This window comes from Gadus morhua, chromosome 1, assembly GCF_902167405.1.
Source record: "Gadus morhua chromosome 1, gadMor3.0, whole genome shotgun sequence".
In the NCBI taxonomy this organism is placed as follows: domain Eukaryota; kingdom Metazoa; phylum Chordata; class Actinopteri; order Gadiformes; family Gadidae; genus Gadus; species Gadus morhua.
The window spans coordinates 16,778,042-16,796,088 of record NC_044048.1 but is presented as its reverse complement, the minus strand read 5'-3'; the positions used below and the strand labels follow the sequence as shown (position 1 = coordinate 16,796,088).

The window sequence follows — 18,047 nt, the reverse complement described above, 5'->3', positions numbered from 1 at the left end:
GTTATATGAAAAAGTGTGAGGGTAGCGGTGGTGCGCGAAACTTGTTCTGTGAGCAGCTGGATGTGAACGATCGATTTTCAACTGTCCGCGCATGCACTGGTGTAATTGAGCTGCGCTGCTATACATCTTTTTTTATCAATGTAACGAGTTGCGAGTCTAGTGCAGGCTGAGTTTTTTTTTTTCCCAGCACCCCCTGCTGAGAATACGTTCTCGCTGCAATGGTTGGACCAGATGTTATAAACATTAAACGGTCACATAAATCATTACTATTTTTAGAAAATGTATGTTTGTTTCATATAATTGTATTGGAAGTCCTGGTTTTCACTAGGGTTGCCGCGGTGTGGACATTTTCACACCGAGTAATACACTCGTCTCCACACCGGTATTACCGAGTATAAACGGTATAAACTTTGAAACTAGGTCAACCGCCACACAAGCATCGGTTTTTAGACCCTTCTCGTCCTTCAGTTGCCGCCAACGTTCGAAAGCAGCGCCTAGGATTATTCTTGATTTCAGTTTTTCTCTTTCAGCGTTTTTATTATCAATTACTCTCTGAAAAAGAGTTTTCCTTCTCTTTGCTGGTGGTGGTGGTGGTGGTGGGGATGGTGGCGTCTTGCCTGCCATGGAAATTGTCTTCTACTGCTAGGTCCAAATGTGGATTAACTAGTTCCAATAGCTACCGCAGGATAACAACAAACAGGAGCTTGCTCTGGGTCACGAGCTCTGGGTCACGAGTACTGCACGAAGGGGTCGCGCGCGGGGCGCGGGGGAGGGGGAGTGCAGTACGACCGTTTGATTGACGTACTTACTGTCCAATGCAACTCGGTGGCAATAGAAATGATTGGCTGGAGTTTTTCGAGCCCTGCCCGTTCCACAGATGATTGACTTGTTTAATTTTCATGTCAGTACTTCTAACTCAGTGGCTGTAAGCGGGTTATGATAAGGATTTCAAGTAATTTTGCAAAAATGGCCAAAAAAGCAAATCACCTATACAACCTTTAAATGTAGTAAAACAAGTTTTTTTTAAATTTTGAAATTACTTTTAATTGTAGAAAATACCTGGAAAACAGTCTTCCTTACAACCCCTGCTTGCTCTAGCCGTCCCGTCAGTCTTGTAAATTGGGTTAATAATAGGAAACAGGAGGCGTGTTTAACCTGCAGGGCTTTCCGTAACTAGCTCTGTCAACCATTATGGAAAGAAAGAATTCCGCTTTTTTTTGACAAGGCTTCGTAACTAAAGGACGATCGGTGCCACTCGCAAGATCTAAGGATTCAACATTTATTTGTTTAAATCGTTGGCCTACAATGTGTCCTGTCAGGTATCTGTCATTGTTTATCATTTTGGTCTTAGTGCGGCTCTCCCTCACTGCGGAGGGGATTCTATGCGAGGTGAGTCGAGTTGTGGTTCATGGTTCAGACGCGTGTTTGATGTCTGTTTCACTATGCTTGTTTGCATCGTTATAGTTTAATAATGTATTGCTGTTGTCACCCTCTCTTCAGATTCCGAAGGAAGATGGTGAGTTCAAAGTGCCTTAAGTGTAATCCGTATGGAGTTCATTCGCTGTTAAATGTTAATGCTTTGGCCGCCTGCTGTTTACTTGTTCCTGAAAACCGTTACATAGTATATGCACCTATCAATGTGCCTTATACTGGTGCAACGCTTCTGGTTTTAAAACCTTATTAACAGATAGGCCTACAGCACAATTAAAACTCATGACTTGTTGTAACATATTTGTGATTTTGAAGAGGGCATGGGACTGGGCTCCAGTACGACAGTATGCATTAGCCTACTTCTACAGTGGGGCCAGATGAGGAAAATACAAAGCAAAAATAAGTCAGCTGTGATATTCTATGTGACATTTCATGTATAAAATCCTCACATAGTTATACACAGTGACACTATGCAACCGCAATTTGGGGTTATCTGCTGATCAGCTGCTAACACAACCATTAAGGATGTATTGTAGTGGCGTGAATGATCGAAACCTACACACCTGTGCTACTGTTTATTTTGGCATGGTCAGATGGAGCATGGGGTTCATCTCCTCTGAGGTTCAACTCCACTGAGACTTTGGCGACTCGACGATTCCCTCAGTGTGTCAGCATGCACATTCGGCTTCGACCCGAAGGTACAGGTATCTAACGTTTGTCTTTAAGAAAGGTTGCTTTTGGTTGCTTCAAATCAACATTTGTTGGGTCTCTGCTTTCTTTTAGACTTCAAGCATACAACAAACCATGCGAGAATGATTATTATCCTGTCATCAGGTATAAATATTACCATCAAGAAGTCCGGCTTAAAGATTAAGGTTGGACATTCTCTTCTCACTTGCAATGAAATAAAAGTCATTCTCAAAAAGGAACTTTGAAAAATAATAATATCAGCTAAATCGTTTGTCTTCTTGATTTCAGTGGAGGACATGGGACCATGTCAGAAAAATAAAAGGAATATGTCCCCCAACTTGCAGAAACAATCACACAATGGTGAAAACCCTTTTCCCCGTTCCTATTCTCCAAAATCAGACTCCAGCTAATACTTGTGGAGGTGTGATACATGATACTGTATTTGTTCTGCAGTGCGAGCTGAACTATTCATGTGTGAAGGCCGAAGCTGGCTCATCCGTGTCCGCGTCATTTATAGGTTCAATAAACTACACTGAAAAATACAACGTACCAGGTATGACAAACCTTATTATCGTCATGTTTGCCATCTGTTTGCTGTTCTGTCTCTCTTCCATGCCACTGCTCCCTCCCTTTAGTCCCTGGGGCTGTCAGCAGCCACTATACCCTTAGGGAATAGGATGTAGAGTACAGTACACTGATACAGGCCCAGCGCAACAAAGGTCTTAAGGGGGCTTAGCCCATCAGGTGTTTTTACCTGCCCCCTCTACTGCTTAAGACACATTTCAAAAACATCAACAATTGGCCGAGTGTGACTTGCACTCCCTTTTCCTATCTCTTTCACACAAGTAGCAAACAGATTTTCCTACACACGTCCCTCTGCTGAATAATTCCTAAATTGAAAAAAATATTGAACACACGCTTTTGCTGACCGATATTTTGTCATTCATTTTGAAACATTCCCTATTTGACTGTTTTTTTTTCTTTCTTAAAATGTCCCCCTCTGTTGATCCAACTCAGATCCAGTGCCCCAGTTTCACCTGTCTGTGGCCCCGGGCTCCAGGAAGGTCAATGTGACCCTGGCCCCGGGGCCCTCAGTGTACACCATACTCTGCTACCGCAATGAAAACTTGTGCAAAGCCATACCCAAACGCATAACTGTAAGTTTCAGGGGAGGGTTATCTGTCCATATTATCACACCATAATCATGTTGTGTGTACAAGATTTTTTTTTCGATCTAGGATTTGTGCCAAGATGTTTCATATAATTTTTCTATGTTTGTATTGTTATTTATATATTTTAGATTGATCCTTCAAAATCTCTGTCTGCGACTCTGAATGTGTCGTACTTGCTGCCCTGTGTCTGTGTACAGGTGAAAAATCGTAAATTAACTAAGCATTTGATTGTTTTAAAGCTTATTTTAAATGTCTATTAATACTGTGTAATGACCGTTTCTATCCTGTGTCTATATGGACAGGTGTATTACACACACTCTGATGCCAAGCGAGTCATGGAGTGTCCTTTTGCAAACATCTCTCTGGAAGGTGAGCACACACACATTTCATGTGACAAGAAGTTGGAGAAAGGACAACCTTTATTACTATTTAAATATTTATTTGAAGGTAATTTAGTTAACTTCCAACTTTATTTTTCATTCAATCTTTCGATGAAAAAAACGTGTGTGTCTTTCTGTTTGATTCCATGCATGTGTATGCAGCAGCGAGAGATGTTTGGCTCTCTAGTGAATTCAAACTGTACACGGACCACATCGCCTGGACGTCGCGGTGTTCTTCTAGCTACCTGCAGCCCTCTGCCGCCCTCTGCTGGAAAAACGATACAGGCCTCTGCACGCCCATACTGAACTCAAGGCTGGCGATGATTAATAGCTCAAGTCTAGTAAGTGGTATGACAGAAGTGAAGGAGCTATTAATGAGGATGGAGTGTTATTGTGAGATATTCTTTTCCTTTTGTGTGATCCCTTTTTCCGACCATGACTTATCCATGTTGTCTGCTCTACAGTTGTACAACATATCAACTTTGGACAAGCACTCACAAATGTGTCTACAGGTGAGCATGTGCGTATGCAAATTGGTGTATAGACATATGGACGATGTATTGGCCTTTGGATCATACGTCAACCTATTGGATAGGCAATAACAACCGATTTTAAATGACTTGTTTTTATTCAGGGGTAATTTTTTTTAATATATATATATATATATATATATATATATATATATATATATATGTATGTATATAAAATCAGACTTTTTCTACTGAGAATTGTTGGTTAAGTGCTTATTATCCAGAAAAATCGCAGCTCCCACTTTCACTTGCATCTCTTTACAGGCCAGTCTTGGCCCACTGAATATGGTATCGAAGCCACGGGTCGAAGCGGTCAATGCTGCGTCTGTGCATATATTTGAGCGCATGTGCCCATATTATGCATCTTGTCCTTTTGTGTTTGAGTCTGAAATGCTTCTCTTTCCATTTCATAGTTCTCTATAAAAAACAACCGTCACGTCCATTGTCCCTTCAAATCGGGTGAGATCATCTACTATCTTTCATGTCCCTCCCTATCTAGTCCTACTGTGCTCGTTCAGCCATTCTCTGCCTACAACGTCAACGTGTTTTCTCTGGTCGTTTGCACAGATAAGGGTGAATGGGAGGCCCGTGTAGGCCCTGGTGGGAGGAGCATGTCGGTCCACCTCACCTCTTACGCCTCAGCCATCTTCTCCGCTCAGCTCTGTATCCTGCAACACAGCGGCTGTCACTCCGTAGGAGACCCTTACTCAGGGACAACGGTGAGAAAAGGAGGGGGGAGAGGGAGAGATATAGGGAGATAAAGAGAGTGAGAGTGAGAGAGCGAGGAGGCATAGACTCAACTGTCAACCTTATCTTTTTAACCAGTCAATTTTAGAATAATAATGGTAGTTTCATTTCTAAGCAAAATGTTTTTTCGTTTTTTTCTAAGAATATATTTACTGTCATATTATTATTTTATTAACAACATACACAGACAGACACTTGCACCATCATAATAAGGATACCAATACAGTTATAACTTAAATAAAATAAATAAAAATAAATAAATAGTAAATTTATGTACACAAAAATAAAGACTGCAACAACGAATCGATAAAATCGATAAAAATCGATTACGAAAAGCGTTGGCAACGAATTTGGTCGTCGATTCGTTGAGTCACGCGATTAATACGTCACTCGTAGGCGCGGCACCGTTTACAGGTGGGTTCCATGGGTGGGTTCATGGTTCATGCACGCCCACTGATGTGAGCGACCACAGCTTGTATTTTGGTCATATCATAAAACTGGACTGTAGGCCTATATAAAATTGTTGTACCTTCACTGTCTTTGGGTTAAAAAACTCCTTCCAGTATCCGTCTAGGCCAAACCGAAAACTCTGTCAGCTGCTGCTGCTGCAGACGGTGTGCACTGTGCAGACGTGCTCGGAGTCGGCACCGCGTGCATCAACAGTCATTCAAAGCAGCGGTAGTAATCACACAACCGGACGGTGTAGTAGAAAGTCCCGTCAGTTAAAAATAGTAATGCAGTTTTTAAATCCATGTTAAAATCGGCAGGATATAGAGCTAGTTAGCTTAAAAAAAAAAGTCGCAAACAGTGTCAAATGTGATGTGTTCAGGTCGGCTCAGTAATATGATTGATGGGTTCAAATGCAACATTTGAGATTTCGGTGAAAACTTGTCCCAGCAATATAAAATAGATAGCAAAGATGGAATTATGACCTGTTTAACCTCCTATCTTGAACTATCATCATCTTATCAGCAATTGAAGCAATAATAAGTTCTATTTCAAGGAGTCTCGAAAATGGTATCAATAGGTTTGACCGGTTAACCATGGACATCCCTTATATACTATATATATATGTATTTTTGTTTTTGTGTTATCCCAGTTATGTTTTTTTATTATTTAATATTACTTTTAATAGTTCTGGGACGTTGGAGCAATAACCTGGTGTTTATACACTTCGGTCTGCACTGTGAATTTGAAGTAATGTTCAGTTTTTGAATAAAGATGCAGCAATTAAAAATGATTCATTGATTAATCGAAAAAGTAATCGACCGATTAATCGATTATTAAAATAATCGTTAGTTGCAGCCCCAATCCCCAACTGTATTTACGTGAATCTAATGTCTGTCATAACAGCCATGTATGGTTCCCAGAGCTTATTAAAGTCGTTCCGCTTGCCCTTAGCAATATACGTTAATCTTTGTAGTCCAATACAGTTCGACAACTCTTTAATCCACATTTCAAAATGGTTTGTTTATTAAAAGATTGTGTGACATCCCCCATTGCCTTCTGCTTTTCCCCATTAATAGGTTTCCATATGCAAACGTGGGCCCTTGAAGGTTTAGTCTCAGAATGACAGTGAGGAACAGTTGACAGTTGAAACACAAATAAGTACTGTTTACACGAGAGAAAAAAGGGTGTATTCTGCCACCGATTTTGAATTTTGATGGTATCTACATCTCTCATACCACCGTTGCTGCCTGTGTGGATTGAAAAAAATCTAAAACATCGGCATGGCTATCTCACAAACTATTACATGTGCAAATTATAAAATGCAGTGCGGTTGCTCCCCTTGGTGATTTTTTTTTTTTTGCCTAGCCAATTCATTGGTACTGAATGCTAATCAGTGTTTTGTATTGACAGGATGGGAGCAAGGGTGACTTGCAGTTAAATTTACCTGTTCATACCATCGCTGAGAGGCCGTGTGTGCAGGTATATCTCAACAAATTCCAAAACATAGGGTTATTTTCGTCCTATTTGTTCCTCTATTGCAAATCTAGCCTGTTTTAGACCAAACCCTAACGTGATTCAACCCACATGAACACCAAGTGTGTGTTAGACCAAACCCTAACATTATTCAGCCGACATGACCAACATGTGTGTCTTATACAAAACCCTAACATGCATTCAACCCACATGAACACCTTGTGTGTGTTAGACAAAACCCTAGCTTGCATTCAACCCACATTAATACAATGTGTGTAGAAGACTAAACCCTAACATGCATATAACCCACATGAACACCATGTGTGTATGACTAAACCCTAACATGCAATCAACCCACATGAACAAAATGCGTGTTCTTTTACAGGTGTGGCAGTCTGCACCGGCTCGACTTGGGAAGAGAATCTTGTGCCCTGAATGTGAGTGTCCTTCCAGATATACCTTTCACCTCTTCCATTAACTACACCTGCAGTTGAGGCATAACCGGTGCTTTATGGATGTGTAAACCAGGAATCCAGATGCAATGCGGTGATAATTGTTTTGGCAGACACACACCGGAGGAGTGGTATGCTGGTGGCGGCAGCCCTGCTGATCGGAGTGCTGTTGGCGCTGCTGGCTTTTGTTGTGTATAAGGTGACCAAGAGTGGAACAACAGGTCAGCTCTCTAACACTTCTGGTATCTCTACAATGCATGTCTCCTTGCATTGCCGATGAATGGAGACTTGCATGCGTAGTCTGGTAGTCGCTCATTATAACATTATTATAATTACGTTAATATGATACAACCATAAGAAAAAAATAACATCATTTGTTTTGCCTTTTTTCGATCTCCTGCCAACATGTGCAGGTTGGCTGTCGATCCACAAGCCTGTTCTGCTGGTGTGCTCTTCAGGACAGCCCGCCCACGTCTCAGCCGCCTGCGCCTTGGCCTCCATCCTGCAGGGGGAGCTGTGTGCTGCCGTGCGCATGGCCCTTTGGAGCCAGAGTTCAGACAGGCAGGCTGGCGCCGGAGCTGGCAGCGGGGTGGCTGACCTGGGCCCGCTCCCCTGGCTCTACGGAGAGTGGGACGCAGTGCAACAGGCCCAGGGCAAGCTGCTGGTCGTCTGGAGCCCCGAGGCCAAGCGTGTCTTTGAGAGAACAACAGAGCAGGAGACTCAGACGGAGAGGAGGAAACGAGAAGGAACCCGCAAGGTAGAGGCAACGAGGGGGAAAGCGACGGACACCTTGGACGGGGAGGAAGGCTGGAGAACGATAGCAAGGACGTTAACGTACGGGACGGAGAAGGACGCCCTGTTGGAGGGCGATGATCCTTCGGACGTTTCGAGCGAGGGCTCTTCGATCACGGGGCCGGTGTTGAGGGCCACCCTGGCCCGCCTGAAGGGGGTGCTGCGGGAGCCGGGAAGGAGCCACCCCGTGGTGCTCATCTCCTTGCGCGGTCTCAACCACAACAGAGACATCCCCGACGAGCTCCGAGGGGTCCCGCGATACAGCCTCCCGGGGGACTTCCGGGGCCTGATCCAGGAACTAGGGGGCATCGTGTCGGGACCCAACTGGGAGGAGTTAGGGTGCGACTGCTGGCCCAGACTGCGCTCCAAAGTACTGTTGCTGTGGTTGGCACGACGACTGTCCCACCAACTGAAAACGTGGCTGCCATAGTCCCAGATAATTACGAGGACTCGACAAATGAGCCGTCAAATCTGGAGATAATTTGATGAAAAGGAATATTGGCTCCATGTTGGGACAGGTCAAGATTCCTGACCATTGTGTTGGCTGTGTGCCAAAACAGGGAATAGGAGCAAACAAATGCATGTGGTGAAGGGTCACCCTGGGGACAACAGGCATGCAACGTCTCAAGTTCTAGCACTGTGACAGCACCAAACTGCTCCAGTGTGTAACACAAGCCAGTCCTCCAAAGAGATGCGGTTAAACCACGACCAGCGCCGCTTACAATCACCCACTCAAAGAGCTATTCATCACAATCTGGCACTGGTGACATCTAAACACCTGTTTTGCCTTTTTTTTTTACATAAGTAAATATGTGGTTATTTGCCTAGCAAATAGACATTGACAATGCCTAGAACAGTACACTATGTACACTACTCAACATTTGAGAGGCTTTTTGGGTGGGTAGAACGCTCACATCCATCAATCCATCAATGCCACATGATGTGCGTGATGTCTGATGCCTTTGTTTCAACGTTGATCTGAAAAAGAAAATAGAATCCGAAAGAAATTCAGGCAGCTTGCCTGTGTAAATAAGCTTCATGCTTATTTAACTACTGTGGGAGTGTGTGTGTATGTTGGCAGGTTTAGGCGGCCTCACCCGGCTGAGTCTGAATGGACTGGGTGAGAGTACCCACCTGTTGCACATTCAGTGACTTACTGTTCACACGTTAAACCAGCCGTCTCCAAACGAACACTCTCAAACTGACAGATCTCCTGCTTGGCAGACATGTTTATTTGCTTACCACCTCTACAACAAACCGGATTCAACATCACCGCCCTGCGGCTTTTTTTTGGAGGAGCCCAGAAGAGCCACCTAGATGGAGAGTGGCGGCCGCCTAGGTGGAGCATGGCATTGACCTGGTCCCCGACGTTGCGCCTCTCCAGACTTTTAAGGACACGGAGGGGCTGCCTGAGGACGCGATGGCCCCCAGCAGCGCTGACGGACCGCCACCACCCAGCGCCAGGCCTTTCTCCAACAGTGTGTCGGAACCCATCAGAGGACAGGGAGGGGCAGGGCCACCGTCAGCAGCTACTCCCCCCTGCAGCAGCCCGGGCCCAGAGGCCCCTCGGCCAGCCAGCACAGGAGCCAAAGGCCCCATGCTCCACAGGGGAGATGGGGGGGGGGGGGATAGCCCTGTCGCCCTGGGGGAGGGTGGCCTCCCCGTAGGCAGTTCCGGGTACTGCCCTGGCCAGGCGATTGGCCCTGCTCTCCCCCAGCCCATCCAGACAGCCCAGCTACCGATACCTCAGCCAGGAAAGGCAGCAACCCAGGCCTCCGGTCTCCAGGATGAAGGGGAAGCGGGAGGGTGGGTTGGCGGGTCACCCTGGAGATGGGTCGGGGCAATGTCTTTTTAGGTATGGTAACCCTGTGGTAGAGTCCAGTTTATGTACTTATTTGTTTTTGGAGTAGGCTACAGCTGGGGCTTATCACCAGCCTCAAATTGGTGCTGCGGGTATGTGGGAGTGTGTGTGGATGATGGCTGGTTTAGGCAGCCTCACCTGGCTGACTCTGATTGGACTCTGGGGCTGGGTGAGGCTGTACATCAGATGCACATTGAGTGTCGGTCTTCACAGGTTGAACCAGTCGTCTCCACACACACTCGGGGAGGGATCTTCTGCGTGGCAGTAGAGCACCGTCGGCATGTTTACAATCAACCAGATTCAACAACACCACCCTGCGTCTTTTGTCTGGAGGAGCCCAGAAAAGGTGGCATGTAGCATTGGTTTCTGAAAAATAAAATGATGCCAAGACAAATCAAGGTTATTTTGTAAGTAATTTGTTGACATTCTTTTGACCATGATGGTTTATAGTGTGTACACACACACACACACACACACACACACACACACACACACACACACACACACACACACACACACACACACACACACACACACACACACACACACACGCTTCCTGTCAATGTATTTCAAATTGCCATATAACACCATTGAGATAGAGAAAAATAATGTATTGGTTAGATTATGAACACATTGTTTCATCACATTGTTTTTACTTACTAACATTTGAATGTTGTACTTCGTGCTTTGATCCTCTTGGAATGTGATGTATTGTGGGCCTATAGCAGCAATCAAAGAGGCCCTTTGCTTTAGCATTTGGGTAATCCGACTTCCTAGACACATTTCCCTGGAGTGCCCCAATCATGAAAACATAAGTCGGCATGCCGGCATGCCACAACTTCGGCATGCCACAACTTCAAAACACTGACAAATGAAACGCTTCAGACTAGAGATGTCCGATATTATCGGCCCACCGATATTATCGGCCCGATATTAGCATAAAAATGTAATATCGGTCAATATCGGTATCGGAATCGGTAAAATTTAGAGTTGGACAATATCGCATATCGGATATCGGCAAAAAAGCCAATATCGGACATCCCTACTTCAGACTTATTGATTTATTATCCAGGGACCGTTGAGTTAGGCTGATGGGAGAGATGCTATTAAAGGTGCCTTCAGAAATGTGATGATGGGTCCCTAGAATGTTTCTTATTTCTTTCTTATTTTACGACGTGCCCCCTCAGATATTATGGATGCATGCATGTCATGACCCCAGAGTGACCCATGCAGTTTCCCCGTTGGGATAAACAAAGTGTACCGTCTGGTATCGTAATGTGACATATTTTTTAATCTGGCCTGCATAGACAGTTGGAAAGAAACGCCACATTCTGGTGGGATGACAGTCGTAGGCCTACTCGACAGGTTATATCACATACACGTTTCAATTGTCAAATGAAATGAAATAAAAACACTCTGAATGCAGGATAAGGTCCAGTCACTGATATATGAGAAGAATAATTGATACCACGTTGATAGGCCTAGCCCTAGATTATAAATCAAGTAGCTGTCGTAAAACCAGTTTCCCAAGTCTCACTCTGCAGGTAGGAGACATTGCGTCACTAAGGGGCCATTCATCAGGAAGCTCTCCAGAGTCATTCCAGACCATAGTCAAGTCGGCAGCGCGACAGAGCTAGTGCCAAGGTTGTCACATTCCAGATGCCGATGCTGTTGCTATAATCTGTTCAGAAGAAGACATGGCGTTGTGATCGACTGGAACTCTAAGGGCAGAAACACTTTATTGTGTTATCTTCTGGATGAAGGGAATATACCGGACAAAGGGATTGAATGGGAGCGAGCGAGGCTCCGGGAGACCGTAGGACCAGGACGCACCGCAGCCAGAAGCATATGGACAGGAATGTCTCGTTGCGCGCCGCCGTTCCACTGTCTTCCACCAGCACCACTGTTTCTCCTGCTGCTGTTCTCGACGGGGGGTGCGCTGGATGTGGTGGATCAAGCATCCAGGTTATTCTGCAGCAAGGTAACAGCGGGGGGTATAAATTAATTGGCGTAGCCTATATTTGTAGCGCACGGGTTTGCCATATTTGTACTTGATCAACAGTTGATATAAAGTCCATCATAGTTTCACTTGAGAAACCTGTTTGAATAACAGAAAAAAATAAAAAATAGGCTACTTTAAAGTCGTCTGTGCTGTTCTAATTGTTCGTTAAGTTCATGTGACATCGAGACTGCGAGAGAAATATCAATGTCCATTTATAATTTACTACTGTGTCTCAGCTCAGAGGGCAGTCTACTTTTACTGATCCCAGTGTCCAGGCTTGTCCTCGACTTGAACGGTCATTGGAATTAGGTATTTGTAGATGCATGAGTATCATTCCAAGAATACAATTATTTGTTCATGTATTTTAATGTGTGTGTGTGTGTGTGTGTGTGTGTGTGTGTGTGTGTGTGTGTGTGTGTGTGTGTGTGTGTGTGTGTGTGTGTGTGTGTGTGTGTGTGTGCGCGTGTGTGTGTGCGTGCGCACTATTCTCCTTCTCCTCAAAGGGATTGACTGACTGCTCAGTGACAGAGGGTGAGGCCAAATAATATTATCATTATATTCCCAAAACACAAACCTATAACAATTACAATAAAATATCCTATTAGATCACATAAGACCTCGTATTGCATCAAGTGACATGTATCTATTAGTTTTTTACATTGAGATTAATCGATCAGCAAATGTATGAAAGTGACTTGATCGTGTCTGCTATGTTTGCACTCCTCAGTATCTCTGTACAGTTTTCCCTTTGAGGACCAGGAGCTCACAGTGGACGTTGAACGTGTCGACCTCAACGTGGTGCTCTGCTGCTCAGACAGGGAGGACTGTAAACCCTGCCTGCAAATCTTAATCGCAATCCAAGGTAGGCTCCGGATATTCACTTGGACACAGACAACAAACATACTCCCCCTCCACCTTGAGACACTCATTTCCACCCTAATCAATTATATGTCAATTGTCTTTTTGAATAAATCCTTGCTGGCGTTTTGTTATGAGGTTTTAGGTCAACCATACCTGTAATTGCTATCTGAGGGGAACTATTGTGGCAGATGACTCATTGCTATGGGGTTCGATGGCAGGTGAAGACTTGGAACATGAAAAGCAGGAATCAGAGAAGTCGATGGAACCTGGTAACGAAGAAGAAGAGAGATTTGGCACAAAACAACAGGGAGAGGGAAGTGGTGGAGTGAGTGGGCTATCCAACCCAACAGGTATAGCAAGATAAAACAACAAACACGCTCTCAAGGTTACACACATTCACACAAGCTTAATGTGAGAGAGAAATAAACTAATTTTAGACTCTGTGTGTTTGTATGTGTGTTACAGCTTCGGTCAAGGTGTGTCTGAGCTCTCCGGGCATCGGCTACTGCAAGGCAGTGGAGTTTCGACCTGTCAAGAGATTTCAGAAACACGTGCCGGAGCACAGGGTAAAGCTCCTTCCTTCCCCGGACAGGGCCCAGTGCCTCGGCGCTGATGGGGTTTTCTGCTGTATCATAATTTACTCAGGTCTTCCAGTTCCACTTGAGTAGCTCAGCTGTGTGCTTGTTATGAAGTGGAATGCAGATTCACAAGCCTCCCACGGTTGACTCCTGGCCTACTGTGTGTACATTGTCCCGTAGCTGTGGCTGATGCTGAGGGAGGAGGTGAAGTTTGGCAATCCTGTGGTAGTTCAGGTGCACTCCAGATCCAGGAAGTGCTTCAACCTGACGGTTCCATCCTTAGAAGAAGGTGGGATGAGTGACATAGTGCAACAAAGCCGAAACACAATCAAACATGCTTAGTCCCAAGAGAATACTTCCTTCTTATTGTGTTCTTCTTTTCTTTTTACAGTGTGCCTCCTCAACCTAGACGCCAGTGTCAAGGACTGTCACGGTAAGAAAATAACATAAACTCAGCGGTTATAATAGAAGGTGGGCTGTACAAGTATGGATTAGATTCCTTTAGAGTAACAACAATGATTTGCCTAATTTGAAAAGGTGATTAACATATCAATGGTTAGGGCAGCGCAGCCGTGCATAACCCAGGTGGGAGCTACAGACTGGTACTGAATCAGTTGTGATGTGTATAACACTATATTTATGAAATTACTTGCTAATCTTAGCCTGTGATTGACCCCTCTGTGTTATAGCATAATACAACATAAAATACCCAATCATGTAAGGTTTAGCTGAAAAGCTTGCCAAATGTGGCAATGCCTTATTCCTTCTGCGTTTCTTTCATTGTATTTGATCCACTTGATATGCTACCACCTGACGTGCTGGTTAATTAAATTTACTGAATGTGGTTTGGTGAAAATAAAGCCTTGATGGAAAATGCAATCTGAGATGAATGTACAAGAACAACAGAATGTGTCTAGGGATACTGTGATCACTCAAATAAAGTTTGAGGTTTATTTGTATTATGTATTAAAGTCCCGCATGCATTTATTATAAAGCAATTTGATTAGGCCTAACAACGTTTAAACCAATAAAAGCGGTTTAAACAAGATCTAAATTGTGAATCTACAAAAAGTAAAGCCGAGACCAATAAGACCAAATATTTGCTTACAGCCCCATTATTTACATAATCTGTAGTTTCACAATAAATGCCCCTCAAAGTAGAACAACCGATTATTCCTCTGTCCTTGGCTAGCTGCCATAGACACACAGAGAACGGTGCCCAAACTTTAACAACCAAACACACACAGTACTGTACTGTGTGTGTGTGTGTGTGTGTGTGTGTGTGTGTGTGTGTGTGTGTGTGTGTGTGTGTGTGTGTGTGTGTGTGTGTGTGTGTGTGTGTGTGTGTGTGTGTGTGTGTGTGTGTGTTAAAATACCCACAGAGATATGTTTGTCTGTCTGTACGAAACCTAATTTATATACTTATTTGTGTTGCTTTTGGCCTGAAGTATTTAGCATAAATGAAGGATTAGCATATATATAGGCCTAATAATGTAATAGAAATTGGGCAATAGTCAATATGTAAGACAATGTACAACCATCATCTAACTACCCGTAGCTCCCAGACTCGAGGTTGTCGCTGATAGTGAGACAGATCAGATCATCCTTAGACTGGACATCACAGACCCCTACACAGAGACAGTCCTGTACCAAAAGTTCTGGAATGACATGCCTGGAGAGGTTCTTGAATGGGTGAGTCCCAAACACCAATCATTCAAATCCCTCACCGTTCAAGATAGTACAAAACAAGGTTGTTTACGTGAAACGATGTCTTTTGTTGTTTTCTTTCAGCCAAAGGGCCAAAAAGAAATCAACATTGCGACAAATGCTGTAGCACCGTGCCTATGCTTCCAGGTAGCCTATTGGTTGTTGGGTATCTGCTAATGATAATACAACCTTTACACACTTTGAAGATGAAAATAACCTTATTTTTTGTGTGACACAGGTATGGTTGAAGGGAAAGCCACTTCGTAGGAGATCCTGTCCCTTCAAAAACTTGCAAGGTAAGGACATTCTACCTGGTTTTATGATGAAAATATATTTTTAAGTTGTATCAAACCTTTTTTATCGCTATCTTCTATTTAGGAATTATTGAAAAAATGCAGACCAATGTGACTGTGTCCATGTCCGTGGCCCCGCTGAGAGGGGCCAACCATGGGAGCACGAGGCAGGCTACGGCGTTGAGCTGGAATGTCACTGCCCCCTGCAGGCTGAAGGGAGAAGTGTGGCTCTGCAAGAAGGACTCCGCAGGGGGTGTTTGTGAGGAGGTTACTGGCTCAAGACAGAGTCTGTACAACCACACAGATGATGGCTGGCGAGCCACAGCCAATGGGCATTGGGTAACATAACTATAGTCCAATATCTCAATCATTTGTTCAAAGGAATATCTGTAATCATATTGAGCAACCCAAATCTTTTTTTAATGTATCAATTATTTTTCTCAACAGAAAAATGGGGAGTTTGTGAACATGTCATCGCACCCTACTCTCTGTATTCAGGTGATCTTTGTCTGTTCCTTTCCTGAATGTGATAATTATATAGCTGATCAATTCCTGCATTTTGTTTTTGACCAGTGCAATCTCTTTAAGATACTCTTCTGGTGCTATCTGATTAGGTCATGCTACATGGGTCGCATTCAAACCTGGAACCACACTGTCCCTTTGCGGGTATGACACTGACCTTGACTCTCCTTGACAACTTCGAATTATTATCACACATTTATTATTGTCCATAAACATTGTTTACTTTAAAGTTCATTGCGTGTACTTTTCACATCTCATTCCTAGAGCCCCGATGGAGATGGAGTTTGCTTATCTTCTTCGGCCTCCTTCTCATGTGCATGTCTTTACTTGGGGCATATTTGCTCCAAGGACTACTTAAAGGTCAGCCATTAAAGAATTCCCTCCTGCCACTGTTAATGCACATTCTCTTAACAAAATAACTAAAATCCCACTCTGTTACTCCCATAGGTTACGCTTGGAGATGGTTTAAGGAGAGCGACGTCAAAGGTAAAAAGAAGAGCTCTGACTCTGTCCAGGACAGTACATACTGGCATGTTGATATAGTTGTCTGATGTACGGCTTTCCTCTTTGTACAGGCATGGTCGCCGGGAGCCATGTTGTGCTGCTGCACCAAGCGGACGGGGGGATGGCTCTGCCGGTGCTGCTGTCCCGCCTGGGCTCCTCCCTCCAGGCCCTGGGCTTCAGCGTGTCCCTCGACCTCTGGAGCCAGACGGAGCTGGCCGTGCTGGGCCCCGTGCCCTGGCTCCACTCCCAGCTGGACCGGGTCCAGAGGCAGGGGGGAAAGGTGGTGCTGGTCCTGACCCAGGCTGCCTGGGCCAGGGCGGACGAGTGGGGCGGCCAGGGCTGGGAGAAGGGCGGGGCTAAGAGCAGGGAGAGCAGAGAGGACGGCGAGGAAGAGGAAGAGGAGGCCGGGAAGGGTAGCCCTGTCGCCTCCAAGCACGTAGACGCGTTCAGCGCCTCGCTGAGCTGCGTGCTGGCCGACTACATGCAGGGCCGCGCCGGCGAGCGCTTCCTCCTGGTGCAGTTTGAGTCTCTGCCTCCCCAGGCGCCCGGCTCCAACCGCCCGCTGCCCGAGCTGTTCCGCGGCCTCTATCTCCACTGCCTCCCCTCCCAGAGCCTGGCCTTCCTGACGGACCTGGCCGGGGGGAGGCACGGGTCGTCGGCGTCCGCGAGACGCAAGAAGGCGGGTAAGCTCAGGGTGGCGTCCAGGGTGCTGGCCAGAGGACTTGCGGGGGCGGGGGTGACCATCCTGCGGCTGGCAGTGCTGCCCCAGGACTGTGTCAGGCCGGGGGAGGAGGATACCTCGGAATCAGTGCCCCTGCAGCCGTACGCCACCACCCCTCCTTCAAGCCCGGACACTGGCCCTAAGGAGGCCGGGCTGGCTTGGGTCTGAGAGCGAGGGAGCAAGAGAGCGAGGAAGCAAGAGAGCTAGAGAGCGAGACTAAAGGATGAGACTTTGAAACTTTTTTTGAAATTGTTTCAAAGATCAAAACAAGTATTCCGCACACTAGTCTACAGTATTTTCAGGAGCTGTTATCTTGACTGTAATTTTGGCCCTTGTCTAAATGATCCGCGGACATAGTCTGTAGATACATATCTCAATGACAAAACAAGGCATTTTTAAGTCGTTCCTGCGGGTAAGTATGCTGCTCTGCTATCCTCAGATCTTGGATGTTGGTTTCAGATTACTTGATGATTTACGTGTGTGTACATAGCATGCTTCTATGTAAATACTTGTATTCAAATGATTGACTGCTACTAAGAGTTCATTGTGTGTGTATTTCAAGTGCAGAACACTGTGTTAACACTAATTAAAACACATAATTTGGAGAATATATTTGATTTGTATGATTATGCCTTTGTTTTCTATTAAATACAATACAAATACTTAGCAATACATTTTCTTTCGCCTGTGCAGCATAGTTTTTGCCTACCTATGAAAAGAAAAAATATCTTAAGTTGACCAAAATGGAAACTGTTTAAAATGCCTTCCTATCAACACGGTGACAGTTCAACATGGGCCTGCTGGACATTGTGATTCACATGAGTGGTTAGCGATTGGTGGATGAAATGAATCCCCAGCGGACTTGGGCGGCGCCTATCATG

The 18,047-nt window shown here is 45.0% G+C and overlaps 2 protein-coding genes across 3 annotated transcripts; both read left to right on the top strand.

The window, feature by feature from the left end:
• The first annotated feature begins 1,147 nt into the window (after positions 1–1,147).
• On the top strand, positions 1,148–11,398 carry LOC115541637 (interleukin-17 receptor E). Of its 2 annotated transcripts, none has more exons than XM_030353468.1 (17): positions 1,148–1,389; positions 1,501–1,516; positions 2,025–2,129; positions 2,215–2,306; positions 2,410–2,481; positions 2,575–2,674; positions 3,139–3,278; positions 3,422–3,490; positions 3,596–3,662; positions 3,839–4,014; positions 4,138–4,185; positions 4,617–4,662; positions 4,771–4,922; positions 6,811–6,879; positions 7,259–7,310; positions 7,439–7,546; positions 7,739–11,398. In XM_030353468.1, exons 1-17 carry the CDS (start codon positions 1,306–1,308, stop codon positions 8,545–8,547), a joined length of 2,205 nt encoding a protein of 734 aa, XP_030209328.1. In that variant the 5' UTR covers positions 1,148–1,305; the 3' UTR covers positions 8,548–11,398. The 2 variants fall into 2 exon arrangements, with proteins under 2 accessions (XP_030209328.1, XP_030209319.1); XM_030353459.1 differs by having other exon boundaries at positions 3,836–4,014; positions 7,739–10,376.
• Positions 11,399–11,540: 142 nt separating this feature from the next.
• wu:fl23c11 (uncharacterized) lies at positions 11,541–17,778 on the top strand. Its single transcript, XM_030353449.1, has 16 exons — positions 11,541–11,959; positions 12,484–12,511; positions 12,708–12,842; positions 13,060–13,191; positions 13,307–13,407; positions 13,600–13,708; positions 13,811–13,852; positions 14,978–15,111; positions 15,211–15,273; positions 15,365–15,422; positions 15,505–15,758; positions 15,867–15,917; positions 16,034–16,085; positions 16,206–16,301; positions 16,389–16,427; positions 16,517–17,778. The coding sequence occupies exons 1-16, from the start codon at positions 11,837–11,839 to the stop codon at positions 17,332–17,334; spliced, it is 2,235 nt and encodes a 744-aa protein (XP_030209309.1). The 5' UTR covers positions 11,541–11,836; the 3' UTR covers positions 17,335–17,778.
• Positions 17,779–18,047: the final 269 nt, after the last annotated feature.